Source organism: Triticum aestivum, chromosome 5B (genome assembly GCF_018294505.1).
Source record: "Triticum aestivum cultivar Chinese Spring chromosome 5B, IWGSC CS RefSeq v2.1, whole genome shotgun sequence".
NCBI classification, from domain to species: domain Eukaryota; kingdom Viridiplantae; phylum Streptophyta; class Magnoliopsida; order Poales; family Poaceae; genus Triticum; species Triticum aestivum.
Genome location: NC_057807.1, coordinates 513444142 through 513464072, shown reverse-complemented (window position 1 = coordinate 513464072; position 19931 = coordinate 513444142). Strand labels below are relative to the sequence as shown.

Here is a 19931-nt window from a genome sequence, read left to right as displayed (position 1 = left end):
AAAATCAACCAGCACAACTATCCAGGTGGTCTCTGGAAGCATCAGTTAGTCCATTATAAAAGATATCAAGCATTTCATTTTTCTTGAGAGGATGATCAGGCCAAGCATTAGGTAATCGAAGAAGCCTCCCCCAAGCTTGTGGGAGACTCTCTACTTCAATTTGCACAAAATTAAATATTCCTCGCAAGGCAGCTTGTTTCTTATGAGCAGGGAAATATTTTGCAGACAAGTAATAAATCATATCCTAGGGACTACGCACACAACCAGGAGCAAGAGAATTAAACCATATCTTAGCATCACCCTTTAACGAGAATGGAAACAATTTAAGAATATAGTAATAGAGAGTTTTTTCCTCACGAGTGAATAGAGTGGCTATATCATTCAATTTAGTAAGATGTGCCACAATATTTTTAGATTCATAGCCATAAAAAGGATCAGATTCAACCAAAGTAATTAACTCAGGATCGACAAAGAATTCATAATACTTATCAGTAGTACAGATAGGTGAAGTAGCAAACATAGGGTCATATTTCATTCTAGCATTCAAAGACTTTTCATTCAGTTTAGCTAACAAGTTTCTTAAGATCATATCTATCATTGCAAGCAAGAAATCTCTGATATGTCTCCAACGTATCTATAATTTATGAAGCATTCATGCTATTATATTATCTGTTTTCGATGTTTACGGGCTTTATTATACACTTTTATATTATTTTTGGGACTAACCTATTATCCGGAGGCCCAACCCATATTGTTGTTTTCTTGCCTATTTCAGTGTTTCGAAGAAAACGACTATCAAACGGAGTCCGAACGGAATGAAACCTTTGGGAGCGTGATTTTTGGAACGAACGTGATCCAGGAGACATGGAGTTGAAGTCAAGGAAGCTTGGAGGTGGCCACGAGGGTGGGGGCGCGCCCCCCTACTGGGCGTGCCCCCCTGTGTCGTGGGCCCCTCGAGCGTCCCCCGATCGACTTCTTTCACCTATATAAGTCCATATACCCTAAAAACATCGGGGACAACAATAGATCGGGAGTTCCGCCGCCGCAAGCCTCTGTAGCCACCAAAAACCAATCGGGACCCTATTTCGGCACCCTGCCGGAGGGGGATCCCTCATCGGTGGCCATCTTCATCATCCCGGTGCTCTACATGACGAGGAGGGAGTAGTTCACCCTCGGGGCTGAGGGTATGTACCAGTAGCTATGTGTTTGATCTCTCTCTCTCTCTCGTGTTCTTGATTTGGCACGATCTTGATGTATCACGAGCTTTGCTATTATAGTTGGATCTTATGATGTTTCTCCCCCTCTACTCTCTTGTAATGGATTAAGTTTTCCCTTTGAAGTTATCTTATCGGGTTGAGTCTTTAAGGATTTGAGAACACTTGATGTATGTCTTGCCGTGCTTATCTGTGGTGACAATGGGATATTCACGTGATCTACTTGATGTATGTTTTGGTGATCAACTTGCGGGTTCAGTGACCTTGTGAACTTATGCATAGAGGTTGGCACATGTTTTCGTCTTGACTCTCTGGTAGAAACTTTGGGGCACCCTTTGAAGTACTTTGTGTTGGTTGAATAGATGAATCTGAGATTGTGTGATGCATATCGTGTAATCATGCCCACGGATACTTGAGGTGGCAATGGAGTATCTAGGTGACATTATGGTTTTGGTTGATTTGTGTCTTAAGGTGCTATTCTAGTATGAACTCTATGATAGATAGAACGGAAAGAATAGCTTCATGTTATTTTACTACGGACTCTTGAATAGATAGATCAAAAAGGATAACTTTGAGGTGGTTTCGTACCCTACCATAATCTCTTCGTTTGTTCTCCGCTATTAGTGGCTTTGGAGTGACTCTTTGTTGCATGTTGAGGGATAGTTATATGATCTAGTTATGTTATTATTGTTGAGAGAACTTGCACTAGTGAAAGTATGAACCTTAGGCCTTGTTTCCTACCATTGCAATACCGTTTACGCTCACTTTTATCGCTTGCTACCTTGCTGTTTTTATAATTTCAGATTACAAATACCTTTATCTACCATCCATATTGCACTTGTATCACCATCTCTTTGCCGAACTAGTGCACCTATACAATTTACCATTGTATTGGGTGTGTTGGGGACACAAGAGACTCTTTGCTATTTGGTTGCAGGGTTGTTTGAGAGAGACCATCTTCATCCTATGCCTCCCACGGATTGATAAACCTTAGGTCATCCACTTGAGGGAAATTTGCTACTGTCCTACAAACCTCTGCACTTGGAGGCCCAACAACGTCTACAAGAAGAAGGTTGTGTAGTAGACATCAAGCTCTTTCCTGGCGCCGTTGCCGGGGAGGTGAGTGCTTGAAGGTATATCTTTAGATCTTGCAATCAAATCTTTTTGTTTCTTGTTTTATCACTAGTTTAGTTTATAAAAAAAACTACAAAAAATGGAATTGAGTTTGCCTCATACGCTTCATCTTTTTAATATCTTTTGTGAGTATGATGAAAAGGAAAATTGTGCTCAAGTGCTAGAAGAGGAAGTCTATAAAATGTTTGGTATTACATCTTTGAATGATGAGCATGATTGCAATGTTGTTAGTATGAACTCCTTGAATATCCATAGTACTAATGATGATTGCACTAGTCATGATGAAAATATCTCTTATAAGCATGTCGATTTTTGTGGAGTAAATTGGGTTTGCAAGTACACACCAAATAGGGAAAATAGATATTGCAAGAGGCATAAGCATTTAGAAACTAAATGGTTGCAAGAAAGGCTTAATGTTAGTGCTGAAAATTTAAAATATCTCCGCCGTACTTGTGAACTTTGCAATGAACATGGTCATTTAAATCTCCGATGCAAATTGTTTCATGATCGAATCGTGTCCAAAAATTGTGATGACTTGATCTCCCTTGCACATCATGATGAACTTAGTTTGCTTTTGGGTTATGAAGAATTGAAATGTGCAACTAAGCATATTCCAGAATTTAATCTTGAGATTTTTCTTGATATTGATCTAGAGGAAATTTATATGTATTGTGCGGTGAATTGCATTGAAAATCCTTATATTGCCAATTAGCTAAAGAAAAGGAAGCAAGTGGAAGGTGAAGAGAATACTAACGAAAGGGAAGAGACTTCCCAATATCCTCCTATTATTTCTTATGATGAATCAGGTAACGAGGAGGAACTTTCTATTGAACCAACCTCATTAATCAGGAGCTCAAGGAAGAAGGCTGAACCCACACATAATCTGAAGAAGAAAAAGAAAATAAGAAGCAACAAAGGTAAAAAGGTATCTCTCTCAAATGATGTTGCTCCTACTACTCATTGTGATAATGATAATTGCTATACTATTGGTGCTATCCATACTATTAAGGATGAGAGTGATTATGCTTATGATATGAAATGGCCCAAGCTTTGGGATGCTATGTTTGATGAGGATGACATATTTGAGAATATATTTGCTGAAATTAATGTTTGTCCCAATCTTGGGGAAGCTACGCTTAATGAAGATGATATTTTTAGCCTCCCAAGTTTTGATATGAAAAGTTGTTATGATGATAGCATGCCTCTTGCCTATAATGGTTATATTGATGAAAGTGGGTTTCGAAGAGTGTCAACTTTAGGAAGTAGTGATCCCACTATTTTGGAAGATGTTGAATCTTATTGTGATGAATATGAAAGTGGATTTGGAAGAGTGTTAACTTTATTTACTGATGATTCCACTATCTTGGAAGAGGTTTCAATCAATTATGATGAGAACAAAGTTGCTACTTATGATGATTATTGTGATGAAACTTATGCTATAAAAAGTAGTGATGATTATATTTATAAAATTTGTCATGATTATGATTACCCTTTTTCTGAACATTACTCTTTTAATGTGGAAACAATTTATAGTATTCAAGTCTCTTATGATACTCCCACCATTCCGAATGAGAAGAATTTTGCTTATGTGGAGAGTAGTAAATTTTCTATGCTTGTAGATCATGAAAAGAATGCTTTAGGTGCTGGTTATTTTGTTGAATTCATTCATGATGCTACTGAAAATTATTATGAGGGAGGAACATATGCTTGTAGGAATTGCAATAATAATAAGTTTCCTCTCTATGTGTTGAAAATCTTGAAGCTATGCTTGTTTTACCTTCCTATGCTAGTTGATTATTGTTCCCATTGATCACAAAATCCCTATGCATAGGAAGTGGGTTATACTTAAATGTGCTAGTCATATTCTTCATGAGGCTCTGTTTATGTTTCAATTCTTATCTTTTATGTGAGTATCATTGAAATCATCATGCCTAGCTAGGGGCGTTAAATGTTAGCGCTTGTTGGGAGGCAACCCAAGTTTATTTTTGTTCTTTACTTTTTTCTCCTGCTTAGTAATAAATAATTCATCTATCCTCTGGTTAGATGTAGTTTTATGTTTTAATTAGTGTTTGTGCCAAGTAGAACCTTTGGGAAGACTTGGGTGAAGTCTATATGATCTTGCTATAAAAAACAGAAACTTTGCGCTCATGAGATTAGCTGCCATTTTTTACTGGAGAGTGATTTTAGGTTGATTCGTTTTGCAGATGATTAATAGACAAATTCCTCAGGTCCACAAATTTATATAAGAATTTTTGGAGTTCCATAAGTATACGTTTGATACAGATTATTATAGACTGTTCTGTTTTTGACAGATTCTGTTTTCTATGTGTTGTTTGCTTATTTTGATGAATCTATGAGTATTATCGGAGAGTATGAACCATAGAGAAGTTGGAATACAGTAGGTTTAATACCAATATAAATAAAGAATGAGTTCATTACAGTACCTTAAAGTGGTGGTTTGTTTTCTTGTACTAACGGAGCTCATGAGATTTTCTGTTGAGTTTTGTGTGGTTGAAGTTTTCAAGTTTTGGGTAAAGATTTGATGGACTATGGAATAAGGAGTGGAAAGATCCTAAGCTTGGGGATGCCCAAGGCACGCCAAGGTAATATCCAAGGACAACCAAGAGCCTAAGCTTGGGGATGCCCCGGAAGGCATCCCCTCTTTCGTCTTCGTTCATCGGTAACTTTACTTAGAGCTATATTTTTATTCACCACATGATATGTGTTTTGCTTGGAGCGTCATTTTATTTTGTTAGCATTTGCTTTGCTGTTATTTAGAATAATGTTTTGCGTCTATATTTTCAATAAAAATGTCAAGGATAGCCTTTACCATGCTTATTTTGCAAGTATACATGTTGCTGTTTCAAAACAGAAAGTTTACCGCTGTTGTAAAAATTCCCTAGAAAAGTCAGAAAGTGATATAATGTTGAATCTTTTTGCATATTGAGCTATGATAAATCTTCTACAGCTTAATATTTTCTTATAATTTTTGAAGTTAGGGAAGTATGATGAATCTTGCATTCTTTACAGACTATACTGTTTTGGCAAATTGCTGTTATGTTTGCATTGTTTGCATATGTTTGCTTGTTTAATGATTCTATTTGAGGATAGGAGTATTAAATATGCAGAGACATTTAGTATGCAATGTTGAATCATAATTTTAGTGATTTGTTACAGTAGAGAATGATAAGGTTATTGCATTGTTTTATACTAACTTATCTCACGAGTTCTTGTTGAGTTTGGTGTGAATGAAGCTTTCGAGATTTAGGAAACCGGGATATAAAAGGAATTAAGGATACACAAAAGCACAAGCTTGGGGATGCCCAAGGCACCCCAAGATAATACTTCAAGAACTCTCAAGCATCTAAGCTTGGGGATGCCCCGGTAGGCATCCCACCTTTCTTCTTCAACAACTATCGGTTAGTATCGGTTGAACCTAAGTTTTTGCTTCTTCACATGAGTTGTGCTATCCTTGCAATGTCATTTTTTTTTGATTTGCTTGCTGTTTGAATAAAATACCAAGATCTGAAATTCTTAAATGAGAGAGAGTCTTCACATAGTTACATAATTATTTAACTACTCATTGATCTTCACTTATATCTTTTTAGAGTAGTTTGTCATTTACTCGTGTGATTCACTTATATCCTATGAGTAAATGGTTGAATCAGTTGAATATCATAAATCTGATTATATATGCTTCATATGCTTACCCCATGGGGAGTAATGACTTCACATCTGAGAAGTAGAGGTTGTAAATTTATTGAAGGTTAGTAAGCATTGTATTGGTCATTTGAACAATTCATGAAAGAATATTGAAGGAAGAGAGATTTCACATATAAATATACTATCTTGGATATCTTTTATAATTGTGAGCACTCATTAAGTATGACATGCTAAAGAGTTGATGTTGGACAAGGAAGACAACGTAATGGGTTATGTTTTCTCACATCTCAGTTAAAGTATATTGTCATGGATCATTCAAACATGTTGAGCTTGCCTTTCCCCCTCATGCTAGCCAAAATTCCTTGCACCAAGTAGAGATACTACTTGTGCTTCCAAATATTCTTAAACCCAGTTTTTGCCATGAGAGTCCACCATACCTACCTATCGATTGAGTAAGATCCTTCAAGTAAGTTGTCATCGGTGCATGCAGTAAAAATTGCTCTCTAAATATGTATGACTTATTAGTGTGAAGAAAATAAGTTTTATACGATCTTGTTATGGAAGCAATAAAAGCGACGGACTGCATAATAAAGGTCCACATACAAGTGGCAATATAAAGTGACATTCTTTTGCATTAAGATTTTGTGCATCCAACCATAAAAGCGCATGACAACCTCTGCTTCCCTCTGCGAAGGGCTTATCTTTTACCTTATGTCTTTTACTTTTTGCAAGAGTCAAGGTGATCTTCACCTTTCCCTTTTTCATTTTATCCTTTGGCAAGCACCTCGTGTTGGAAAGATCCTGGTATATATATCCAATTGGATGTAAGTTAGCATGAACTATTATTATTGGCATCACCCAAAGGTGAATACATTGGGAGGTGAAATTATAAGCCCCTATCTTTCTCAGCGTCCGATTAAAACTACATAACCATAAGTATTGCATGAGTGTTAGCAATTGTGGAAGACTATATGATAGTTGAGTATGTGGAGTTTGCTAAATCAAATCTCTGACATAGACCCTTCCTGAAAATAAGATGAATTGTAATTGTTTGATGACTGAGAATGAAGTTTGCTAGTTTTCAAGAAAGTTTATAATCTATGCTTTAACTTGTGAATAGCTTGTTATTTGATCATGAAAAGTTTTATGAGATGAGCTATTGTTGACATATAATGATGCTAGAAAAGGTGATTGAAATTATCATTGATCAAACTTGTGCACCTGCTAGCATTCACACTTCATAAATTCTTTCTTTTATCATTTACCTACTCGAGGACGAGCAGGAATTAAGCTTGGGAATGCTGATACGTCTCCAACGTATCTATAATTTATGAAGCATTCATGCTACTATATTATCTGCTTTGGATGTTTACGGGCTTTATTATACACTTTTATATTGGGACTAACCTATTAACCGGAGGCCCAACCCATATTGCTATTTTCTTGCCTATTTCAGTGTTTTGAAGAAAAGGAATATCAAACGGAGTCCAAACGGAATGAAACCTTCGGGAGCATGATTTTTTGGAACGAACGTGATCCAGGAGACTTGGAGTTGAAGTCAAGGAAGCTTCGAGGTGGCCACGAGGGTGGGGGGCGCCCCCCCTACTGGGCGCGCCCCCTATCTCGTGGGCCCCTCGAGCGTCCCCCGACCGACTTCTTTCACCTATATAAGTCCATATACCCTAAAAACATCGGGGACAACAATAGATCGGGAGTTCCACCGCCGCAAGCCTCTGTAGCCACCGAAAACCAATCGGGATCCTGTTCCGGCACCCTGTCGGAGCGGGGGTCCCTCACCGGTGGCCATCTTCATCATCCCGGTGCTCTACATGACGAGGAGGGAGTAGTTCACCCTCGGGGCTGAGGGTATGTACCAGTAGCTATGTGTTTGATCTCTCTCTCTCTCTCATGTTCTTGATTTGGCACGATCTTGATGTATCGCGAGCTTTGCTATTATAGTTGGATCTTATGATGTTTCTCCCCCTCTACTCTCTTGTAATGGATTGAGTTTTCCCTTTGAAGTTATCTTATCGGATTGAGTCTTTAAGGATTTGACAACACTTGATGTATGTCTTGTCGTGCTTATCTATGGTGACAATGGGATATTCACCTGATCTACTTGATGTATGTTTTGGTGATCAACTTGCGGGTTCAGTGACCTTGTGAACTTACGGATAGGGGTTGGCACACGTTTTCGTCTTGACTCTCCGGTAGAAACTTTGGGGCACCCTTTGAAGTACTTTGTGTTGGTTGAATAGATGAATCTGAGATTGTGTGATGCATATCGTATAATCATGCCCACGGATACTTGAGGTGACAATGGAGTATCTAGGTGACATTATGGTTTTGGTTGATTTGTGTCTTAAGGTGTTATTCTAGTATGAACTCTATGATAGATCGAACAGAAAGAATAGCTTCATGTTATTTTACTACGGACTCTTGAATAGATAGATCAAAAAGGATAACTTTGAGGTGGTTTCGTACCCTACCATAATCTCTTCGTTTGTTCTCCGCTATTAGTGGCTTTGGAGTGACTCTTTGTTGCATGTTGAGGGATAGTTATATGATCTAGTTATGTTATTATTGTTGAGAGAACTTGCACTAGTGAAAGTATGAACCTTAGGCCTTGTTTCCTACCATTGCAATACCGTTTACGCTCACTTTTATCGCTTGCTGCCTTGCTGTTTTTATAATTTCATATTACAAATACATTTATCTACCATCCATATTGCACTTGTATCACCATCTCTTCGCTGAACTAGTGCACCTATACAATTTACCATTGTATTGGGTGTGTTGGGGATACAAGAGACTCTTTGCTATTTGGTTGCAGGGTTGTTTGAGAGAGACCATCTTCATCCTACGCCTCCCACGGATTGATAAACCTTAGGTCATCCACTTGAGGGAAATTTGCTACTATCCTATAAACCTCTGCACTTGGAGGCCCAACAACGTCGACAAGAAGAAGGTTGTGTAGTAGACATCAGTCTCTAGCAGTTTCTTCATCCATGACATAACCCTCAGGTACAACAGGAAATTTATATCTAGGGGGAGAATCTTCATCATCACTTTTATTAATATCATCAGTTTCGGTAATTTCATTCTCTCTAACCCTAGCAAGGTGTTTATCAAGAAATTGACCTAGTGGCACAGTATTATCAAGCAGAGAAGTAGTATCATCATAAGCATCATGCATAGAGGAAGCGGCATCATCAATAACATGCGGCATATCAGAATCAATAGCGGGTGTAGGTGTCGCAAGTTTACTCAAAACAGAAGGTGAATCAAGTGCAGAGCTAGATGACAGTTCCTTACCTCTCCCCTCGTAGTTGAGAGGAAAATCTTGGTTCTTTGATCTTTCAAATTCCTCATAGTGATCAACAGATATAAATCCCAAGTGACTCAAAGAATAGAGCTATGCTCCCCGACAACGGCGCCAGAAAAAGGTCTTGATAACCCACAAGTATAGGGGATCGCAATAGTTTTCGAGGGTAGAGTATTCAACCCAAATTTATTGATTCAACACAAGGGGAGACAAAGAATATTCTCAAGTATTAGCAGCTGAGTTGTCAATTCAACCACACCTGAAAGACTTAATATCTGCAGCAAAGTATTTAGTAGCAAAGTAGTATGGGAGTAACGGTAACGGTGGCAAAAGTAACAGTAGTAGTTTTGTGGCAATCATAACAGTGGCAACGGAGAAGTAACTAAGCAAAGATCAATATGTGAAAAGCTCATAGGCAGTCGATCAATGATGGATAATTATGTTGGATGTAATTCATCATGCAACAATTATAACATAGGGTGACACAGAAGTAGCTCCAGTTCATCAATGCAATGTAGGCATGTATTCTGAATATAGTCATACGTGCTTATGGAAAAGAACTTGCATGACATATTTTGTCCTATCCACCTGTGGCATCAGCGTCCTAATGGAAACTAAGGGATATTAAGGTCTCCTTTTAATAGAGTATCGGACCAAAGCATTAGCACTTAGTGAATACATGAACTCCTCAAACTACGGTCATCACCGGGAAGTGTCCCGACTATCGTCACTCCGGGGTTTGCCGGATCATAACACATAGTAGGTGACTATAACTTGCAAGATAGGATCAAGAACTCACATATATTCATGAAAACATAATAGGTTCAGATCTGAAATCATGACACTCGGGCCCTAGTGACAAGTATTAAGCATGGCAAAGTCATAGCAACATCAATCTTAGAACATAATGGATACTAGGGATCAAACTCTAACAAAACTAACTCGATTACATGATAAATCTCATCCAACCCATCACCGTTGAGCAAGCCTACGATGGGATTACTCACGCACGACGGGGAGCATCATGAAATTGGTGATGGAGGATGGTTGATGATGACGATGACGATGGCAATGGATTCCCCTCTCCGGAGCCCCGAACAGACTCCAGATCAGCCCTCCCGAGGAAGAACAGGGCTTGGCGGTGGCTCCGTATCATAAAACGCGATGAATCCTTCTCTCTGATTTTTTTCTCCCTGAACGTGAATATATGGAGTTGGAGTTGAGGTCGGTGGAGGTCCAGGGGGCCCACGAGGCAGGGGGCGCGCCCTCACCCTCGTGGCTAGGGTGTGGGCCTCCTTCTGTTGATTCTTTCGCCAATATTTTTTATTAATTCCAAAACGTGACTCCGTGAAGTTTCAGGTCATTCTGAGAACTTTCATTTCTGCACAAAAATAACACCATGGCGGTTCTGCTGAAAACAGCGTCAGTCCGGGTTAGTTCCATCCAAATCATGCAAATTAGAGTCCAAAACAATGGCAAAAGTGTTTGGAAAAGTAGATACATTGGAGACGTATTAGTGGATTCCGAACGTTCTTCATTGGCTGGCATGTGGTCCCGAGGTGGTAGGTACGCATTAACGACGACCGCGGTGGTGGTTGGTTGGCCAACAGGTGGGACCTCGTGTCCGTGCACGCAAATTTGGGCCGAAAATGCGTCCACATGAACAGCGAGCGGCTGAGATTTGGCTTTGCGTCCGCGTGTCGGGGCGGTGTTTTCGCCTGTTTCGACCCAAACAGACATGAACGGACCAAATGCACTGGAGCTATCCTTAGTTGTTGTTTTTGACATGATAGTTACCCTTAGGGTTTAATTTTAAGGGTTTGCTAGAGTTTGTTGCCGGGATCAAATCCCATATCCAAATAAGAAGTAACAGAGCAAAGATCGACGATTTTTGCGAGAGAGAGAGACCGAGTCCCCTTCCCCCTCCAGACTCCGTCTCGCGCCGCCTCCTGGGGCGGCGGCCGAGGCGGCTCCCCCATGTCCTCTCCTCGCCCCCACCATTTTGTCCTCCCTTCCCCGCCGCCGCCGGACGACGCCCTCGGATCTGGCCGGGTGGTCTCGGCGGTGGCGGGCCTTCCTTTCCCCCGCGCGTGGCGCCCTTCCTGGGGCAGGGCTCGGCGGCGGGAGCAGCTCGGTTGGCGGCGGTCCAGCGTCCTGGCGGCAGGGCCCGGCGTCTGGCGCGGTGGTGGCGCAACCTCTTGGCGGCGGGGCGGCCTGGTGGCGCTGGGTGGCCGGCGGCGCAACCCCGACCCAGATCTGGGCCCTTAGGGCCCCATCTAGGTCCTAGCGGGCCGGTGCCGGTGTGGCTTCGCTGCCTCCGGCATGGTGAAGTGGAGGGGCGGCTCGGACAGGGAGCAGCGACACCGACGGCATGCCTTCTGCAGCGCGACGGTGGAGCTTTACGAGCATTTGAGGGCCTGCCGGGCCTGTGGGTCCACGGGCCTGGCATGCTCCTGCTGTTGCGTCCGGTCGGACCCCATTGGTGACGGTGCAGGTTGAGCCCTCCCGTGTGCTGACAGTGCTACTGTTTCGAGTCCCGACTTCTCTTTTGTGCTGTGCAGGTCCCATTTCGCGGTGTGGTGAGACAGAGTGAGAGACTCAAAATGGTATTGGCGCAGGATGATGGACGGTATGGTGGCGTGCTTTCGTTGTTTGCCCCCATGTGCTTCTACTCAAGTCGAAACCTCGTGTCCGTTTTCTCAAAAAAAGAAAAGAAAAGAAACCTCGTATCCGTGAGGGCGAGAGCCGAGAGGGCAGAGAAAACAATGGTGCGGAGGAGGGAGCTACATTTTTGAGTGATGGAGACGGGGACGAATCTATGGGCGTTGAAGAAGAAAGGGGAAGAGTGGAGGTCGGCGCTGCAGGAAAGGGGGGCAGAGCACACTTCTTTTCTGGCCGGGGAGCATTCTGGGCAGGTTACTTCCCTTGTGGATCTAGCGGATCTGGAAGAAGGGTTGACAGACAGAAGCATATACGATTCTAGATTTTCTTCCACTTCCTTCCCAACAGAGGGGGAGGTGGTTGGGCAGCATAGGAGTGTCTTCTTCGATTCAACCAAAGGTGAGAGCTTCCATGCTTGCATTCTTGCCCGATGCAATTCGGAGCATTCTGTCAAACTGATTCTAAACTTGGCCTTGAAAATTTCTTTGCCAAGGTTCATGGAAGTGTCGGCACTGCGATTGGACACACCAATTGATTAGTCCCTGCAGAAATGGCGATTTTCCAAATTATCAGAGGTGTGGCCAAATTACAATGGAGCCCCCCTTTGGCATGGGGTCTCTTCTTGGCAAGCTGGGCATGCTGCTAGCTCCTCAAGGATGCAGGCTGCCGAGGCGGGTCAAGGACAGGATGCACCTCCTCAAAGCTGATGTTGAAGATTTAAGCGCGTACCTTGCTGAAATGGCAGAGGCAGAGGAGCTTCCTCTGACGGCCAAGCGTTGGATGAAAGAGGCGCGTGAGCTGGCCTATGACATCGAGGATAACATGGACATGTGTGTGCGGCCTGCCATCAAGACCACCAGATTCATCTGCAAAATCGGCCGTGTTAAGATTCCCAAAAGGCTCTTCTCCAAAAGAGTACTTCCCAGAGGGCTCAAACAGATTGCCTACACAGCTCAAGTGCCAGCAGAACATGGTGGGAAGACTAGATCAGTATGCAAAGCCATTCATGTTGTCATCACTTGTTTTCCCAGGAGGCTTAGGTGGTACAAGCATATCATGGAACTCATATCAGATTTCAGGATGTACATCCAAGAAGCGATTGAACGGCATGAGAGGTATGAGCTCCACTGCTGCAGCACCTTCCGGCGTAGATTTGTGTCCATGGGTCGTATGCTTCCGACGCCGTACGGAGGAATTGCTGACATGGTAATTGATGGCCGTGTGAGCGAGTTCATCGACTCATTGGATAATGATAGGGATCAACAGCTCAAGGTGGTATCTGTTCTTGGACCTGGATGTCTTGGTAAAACTGCACTTGCACAAGTGTTGTACAACAAATTTGCGGGGCGATTTGATTGTACAGCTTTCATCCGGGTGTCCAAAAGGCCTGATGTGGTGAGACTTTTCCGCGAGATGCTCACGCAAGTCCAGGGGCAGCAGCCCACTGAAGATTCTAAGGAACTTGACCTTGCTAGCAGTATCAGGGAACATCTACAAGATAAAAGGTACCACCTCTGCTTATTGACACATACCCTCCTAGCTACAAAAGGTGAAGCCATGCCCTTCTACTTTGACTGCTTACATATAAACAACTATAACGAGTTATGATGTGAAAATAGAATTATTATATTTGTCAAAAGTATACTTCCAACTAACATATGCATATACAGAAAGATGAAAAAAAGTCTGTTGTGGAGACCTTGCCACTGTCTAAAACGACATCTATTTTGTGTCATAAACTTACAAAAACTATGTTGATCAAACCAATCCATCACAGGATGCCATAGACCTGGTTATATCCTGAGGTACAGTTGGCTCTCACTCTCACCCCTTTTTGGGCTTCACTTATACTAGACTACTAGTTGTACTAGGGATTTGCATGCTTGTTATGCTGTTTTCCTAATTTATTTTTAATCCAGCCCCATTTTAACCAATTTTGATAGTATGATTAGTATCTTTACATGATGTATTTGACATACATGAATTTTTCACATTCAGGTACTTAATTATTATGGATGATATATGGGCTGCATCAGCATGGGATATTATTAGTGATGCTTTTCCGGATGGTAATCGTGGCAGCAGAGTTATAACAACTACACAAATAGAAGAGGTTGCATTAACATGTTGCTGCTATCAATCAGAGTATATTTTTGAGATCAAGCCTCTGGATCATGATCACTCAAAAAAGCTGTTCTTTAACAGGCTTTGTGGCTCTGAAAGTGACTGTCCTGAAGAACTCAAAGAAGTTACAAACAAAATTGTTGAATTATGTGGTGGTTTGCCGCTAGCAACAATCAGCATAGCTAGTCTTTTATCAAGCCAGCCCGTCATTAAAATGGATCTTTTGATGTATTTGTGTGATTCGTTAAACTCCTATTTGTGGACATCTCCTTCCGAAGGAACAAGACAAGTATTGAACCTCAGCTACAGTAATCTTCCTGACTGTTTGAAGATATGCCTGCTGCGTCTTAATATGTATCCAGAAGGCCACACAATCTGGAAGGATGATGTGGTGAAGCAATGGGTTGCTGAAGGTTTTATCCATACAACAGAAGGGCAGGACATGGAGAAAGTTGCAGCAAGCTATTTCGATGAACTTATCAAGAGAAGATTCATCCAACCTTTATGTGTCAAGTACAACAATGAGGTGTTGTCCTGTACTATTCATGATGTGGTACATGATCTTATTGCAGACAAGTGTTCAGAAGAAAATTTCAATGTGGTAATAGATTCTAGTCGAAAGAATGTGGCACTTTCTCATAAGGTTCGACGCCTATCTCTCCTCTTTGGTGATGCAAAATATGCGAAGACGCCAGAAAACATAAGGTCACAAGTTCGGTCGCTTACTTTTTATGGATTATTTGAGAGTATACCTTCTATTTCAGAGTTTAAGCTTCTTCGTGTGCTAAACCTTCAATTATCTGGTTATGGTGGCAGTGACACCGTAAACCTCACTGGGATTTCAGATCTGTTCCAACTGAGATATTTAAAGATTGCAAGTGATATCTGCATACAACTACCAGAACATATGCTAGGGTTACAATGTTTGGAAACACTGGTTATGGATAGTGAAGCTACTGCTGTTCCATGGGATATTATTCACCTCCCAAGCTTGTCTCACCTGAGTCTGCTTGTTATGACAAATTTGTTGCATTGGCTTGGCAGCATGAGGTTCGTTGGCAAGCTTAACAACCTGCGAGATCTTCATCTGACCTTTTCCGTACCGTCTTCAGACTATCTGAAGAGAAGCATGGAAGCTCTGGGCTCTCTACTCTCAGGACATGGCAACCTGAAAACTCTAGCCCTGGTTAATGGCCCCTGTCACAGAAATGCCATGGTTCGCGATGCTTCAAAAGTGACTGTCTCCTGGGATGGCTTAGTACCTCCCCCACTTCTCGAGGTGTTTGATTGGTCGCTACGCAGCTGCATACTGCCCCGTCTTCCGAAGTGGATCGGAAAACTTGGTGAGCTCCGCATTTTGAAGATTGCAGCAAGGGAACTTGCGAGGGATGGTATTGATGCTCTCAGAGGTTTGCCCGCCCTCACTGATCTGTCGCTGTATTTGCAGACGGCTGCTATTGAAAGGATTGTCTTTGACAAAGGGGGATTCTCAGTCCTCAACTACTTCAAGCTCAGGTGCAGTGTACCTTGCCTGAAATTTGAGGCGAACTCAATGCCTAATCTCCAGAAGCTCAAACTAGGTTTCAATGCCCCCAGACCCCGCATAGACCAGCATGGTGCTAGTACGGCTATAAGCATTGGCCACTTGCCAGGCCTTAGAGAGATCTATGCAAAAATCAGGGGTGCATGTGCTGATGCAGAATCTGCTTTAGCAACTGCCATTAGCAATCATCCGAGCAATCCTTTGATCAGTGTGCAGTTGGTGGATTATACTTTTGATGATGATGAGATCACACATGATAAAAATGAACAAGATGAGGTTGTGGAGGAAGACCGAGGTGGATACTTGAAGAAGCTACTTATGTCTTGTGCTAGAGCTGTGGATGAGAAGGACAGCTTGGCAATCGATATGACGGTTCCCGAGTTGGGAAAAAATGTTTCAGTATCTGGCAAGCCACTCCAGAGACTTGGAGAGTACATGGTTGAAGGGCTTGTTACCAGACTTGCCTCCTCCGGCCATTCAATCTACAAAGCTTTGAAGTGGCAAAAGCCAAATGGCTGTGAAGTGATATCCTACCAGCGTGAATTGTATGCCGTCTGCCCCTACTTAAAGTTCGGCTACGTGTCGGCAAACGGTGCAATTGCAGAGGCCGTCAGAGGAGAAGACATGATTCACATAATTGACTTTCGTATCTCTCAAGGAGTTCAATGGATTTCTCTCATCCAGGCTCTTGCGGCCAGGCCTGGTGGACCACCAACTGTAAGGATCACATGCATTGATGATTCTGAATCAGCTTATGCGCGAGGAGGCGGGCTAGAGATACTCGGGAATACTTTGTCAGACATTGCTCGTGAGTTCGCGTTGCCCTTTGAGTTCCATGCGCTGGATATCTCTGTCAGCGAAGTGGAAGAAGGGCATCTTGGAGTCATCCCTGGGGAAGCCGTGGCAGTGAACTTCAACCTGACGCTGCACCAGATCCCTGATGAGAGCGTGAGCGCGGCCAACCACCGAGACCGGATCCTTAGGCTGGTGAAGCGGTTGTCGCCCAAGGTGGTCACCATTGTGGAGCAGGAACTCAACACGAACACAGGCCCCTTCATGCAGAGGTTCGCAGAGACGCTCGACTACTACACCGCCATTTTCGAGTCCATCGACGTGGAGCGGGAGCGCCCAAGGAAACCAAAGGAGAGGACCAAAATGGAGCAGTACTGCCTGGCGAGGAAGATTGTGAACATTGTCGCCTGCGAGGGCGCGGAGAGGGTGGAGCGGCACGAGGTCTTCGGCAAGTGGAAGGCGCACCTCATGATGGCTGGCTTCAGACCGTCGCCGCTCGGCTCCCAGGTGAAAGACAACCTTAGGACGCTGCTGCAGTACTACTCGTCGAACTACAAGCTCGCCGAGGGGGACGGGGTGTTATACCTCGGATGGAAGAATAGGCCCCTGGTGGTTTCGTCCGCGTGGCACTAGTGCTATGATGTGGTGATCTAACGACCAACTTCATGCTTGTGCTATATGCTCATGGGTCTGGGTTGTTTTGAACCATGTATTGTCTGAACTCTCAACTACTCGTACCTGTTTCTTAGTAGTATGAGAAATTTGATCATATTTCGTGATATGGGAGGGTTGTTCGTTTTTATCCTTCTCTGTTTCACGCGCTTCTTTCTTTTAAACCGAGTAATGGAAATGTGTAACCACAAACAATGCAACGTAGACAAATGAGTTGAGGCCACAGATTCCAGGGTGACATTGTACCAACTATATGTTCCTAGTTCACAATATTAGATAAGAAGCCCTGAAGGGTGATTGACCACTGGTGGTGAGTTCTCTTCGGATTTTCTGAAATGAAGAACAATATCAAGGCATGATATTAAAGTTAATTAAGTCATGATCGGTCGGATTACAAGTTATTGGTGATTCAGTTCACAATGCAAAACCAAAATAGTACTCCCTCCGTCCTAAAATTCTTGTCTTAAATTTGTCTAGATACGGATGTACCTAATACTAAAACATGACTTGATACATCGTATTTGAACAAATCTAAGACAAGAATTTTGGGGCGGAGGGAGTAAAAAACAAGGCTAAAACCTAGTACAAGGCGTGGCTCATCTAAAAATACTAGAAGGCATGGCTACACGGATTAACAATTGGCTACAGTGTAGGGTTTTTTTAGATCATCAGGGGATTTTGGCCCCCCGGTTCCATTAGCAAATGAAACCAAGCTGTCTTACATGACGCTCCTAGATCGAGCATGTTCCAGGTTCACAAACACCATAAAAACGAGAGAAAAGAGAACGCCTCGGCCTCCAGCCCAACTACTTAACACTTTATCATACATTAGATAGAAATCTCTCCTAGTTTTTCACTAACGCAAGGGGGCAGCATCGTTGAAGCAACTCCTTCACCGGGTCCAACGCGTCTCGGCCAACCTCGCTTTGTCCTCTGCGACCAGCATCAGGCTCGCCATCTTGACCTGCTCCAGAACATCACTCCTCATTTTCTTGAGCAGTTGGGTCGGCGAGCCAGGCAGGTCCAGAGGGGTAACTGGGCTTGTTGTGGTCTGAGCAGTCTTCTTCATTGGCGCACCTAGGCCGAGCAACAGCATGGCTGCTCTGCTTCCACAGTTCTTTCCCCGCCCTCAGTGACAGTTTGGCAAGCATAGAGCTTTGGGAGACACCTTCAGTGTCAACCTCTCCCCCAGTCACCCCACTGTCAACTGGAAGGGTGCAGCTAGGATGTTGGAGAGCGAGACTCTCTGCATCAACAAAGCGTGGTTGTAGGTTCAAGCGACAGCTCGACTACAAAGCGTGGTTGACCTAAAATGAAGAGCGTCAACCGGTGAAGGCTCGACTTCAACATTCAAGACATGTTCTGGAGAGGGCCCTGGCTACCTGCCGCATAGTCCGCCCGCCCTGGACTGAAAAATGCGTGAACGTGGTTTGATACCTATTCCCAACACCACCCATTCCTATCCCTGAGACTCCTGTTTGTGATGCTTGTGCCAAGAGTTTGGTGATCCTTGAATCGAACCCTCTTCCTCTTATGACTTAAACCTAGGTTGTCATATTGCTCTAGAATTTGGGTGGCTCATGCCTGCTAACGCCTAATAAGGCTAGAGTGGTGATCAGGAGAGTATCCTACTACATATATATAGGCTGGCCAACCTGGAGCTGGTTCCAATCTGGTTTTACTAGAGAACTCGAATATATATATATTGCTTCGTTGCACGATATTACCATCTCTGTACTTTGGATGGTTCGGATGTATAAATCAAAGTCGTCAGAAAAGGACATACTTCAACATGATGCAGCCACAAATGCAGGGATAGAGGCAGGAGTGGGCGAGCTGGGGCCATGGCTCCCCCATGGTAATTTATTATCTGAAAACGCCCCTATATTTTTAGCTCAAATGCTCTAATTTTTTATGTTTGCCCCCCTTCAAGCTTTTTATGTTTACCCCTTCAAGCTCCCCCATGGTAATGTTTATTGCCAAAGGCTCGTATCGAGCCTTGCTCTTTTATTGCTCTGAACAAGTCTACCGATCTGGTTTTTCCTCGTTCGCTGAGTTTATCCGAGTTCCGCCGAAACGATCGATTTCTATCGATCAGCTAGCTCACGTACGTACGCGAGGTACGTACTGGCTAGACCAGCTACGGCTGGAAATCCATCCAGCTGCCTACGTATGTGCTAGCTTACACGTACATTGTTGATCCTGGGTGATCTGATCTAGAGATCAAAAGCCAACAATTGTCTAACTTTGCGTTCCAAGCTCTTGGCGCTTGCTTTCCGTAAAGTGCCTTCTTGAGCTTGTAAACTTTTCCTTCTTTGCCTTTCTTCTCGTAACCGAGGGGTTGTTCCACGTACACTTCTTCTTTGAGGTCGCCGTTGAGGAAAGCGGATTTCACATCCATATGATTAACCTTCCAATCCTCTTGTGCTGCCAAAGCTAGGAGCACTCTCACCGTCTCGATTCGAGCAACCAGTGCAAACACCTCCTCATAGTCAACTCCTTGACGTTGTACGTAGCCCTTTGCGACGAGTCTTGCCTTGTGGTTCACAATGGCACCCTTCGTGTCCTTCTTCAACTTGTAAACCCACTTCAAACCTATGGCCTTTTGGTTCGGAGGTCGGGTTACCAAAGTCCACGTGCCATTGCTCTCGATCGCCTTCATTTCCTCATCCATGGCATGCGTCCAACTTGAACTTTTTCTCGCCTCTACGAAGTTCACCGGCTCCTCAACTCCGAGTAAACACAAATCGGAGTACTCGAGTGTAACTGGCTTTGCATACTTGTAGACTTTCTTGAGGGGCTT

At 43.1% G+C, this 19931-nt stretch overlaps 1 protein-coding gene across 3 annotated transcripts; it reads left to right on the top strand.

Moving 5' to 3' along the window:
• Nucleotides 1–12022: 12022 nt before the first annotated feature.
• LOC123112854 (chitin-inducible gibberellin-responsive protein 2) lies at nt 12023–17237 on the top strand. Of its 3 annotated transcripts, XM_044533954.1 has the most exons (4): nt 12023–12396; nt 12491–13502; nt 13996–14826; nt 14938–17237. In XM_044533954.1, the coding sequence occupies exons 1-4, from the start codon at nt 12135–12137 to the stop codon at nt 17087–17089; spliced, it is 4257 nt and encodes a 1418-aa protein (XP_044389889.1). In that variant the 5' UTR covers nt 12023–12134; the 3' UTR covers nt 17090–17237. The 3 variants fall into 3 exon arrangements, with proteins under 3 accessions (XP_044389889.1, XP_044389888.1, XP_044389890.1); XM_044533953.1 differs by having other exon boundaries at nt 13996–17237; XM_044533955.1 differs by lacking the exons at nt 12023–12396; nt 12491–13502; nt 13996–14826 and having other exon boundaries at nt 15269–15464; nt 15569–17237.
• Nucleotides 17238–19931: the final 2694 nt, after the last annotated feature.

What these genes read in the sequence shown, in the direction of transcription:
- LOC123112854 (XM_044533953.1), top strand. Translation starts at nt 12,135, where the DNA reads ATGGAGACGGGGACGAATCTATGGGCGTTGAAGAAGAAAGGGGAAGAG. An exon ending in CTTCTTCGATTCAACCAAAG is followed by an intron (nt 12,397 to 12,490) that starts GTGAGAGCTTCC and finishes TTCTTTGCCAAG; the next exon opens with GTTCATGGAAGTGTCGGCAC. An exon ending in GAACATCTACAAGATAAAAG is followed by an intron (nt 13,503 to 13,995) that starts GTACCACCTCTG and finishes TTTCACATTCAG; the next exon opens with GTACTTAATTATTATGGATG.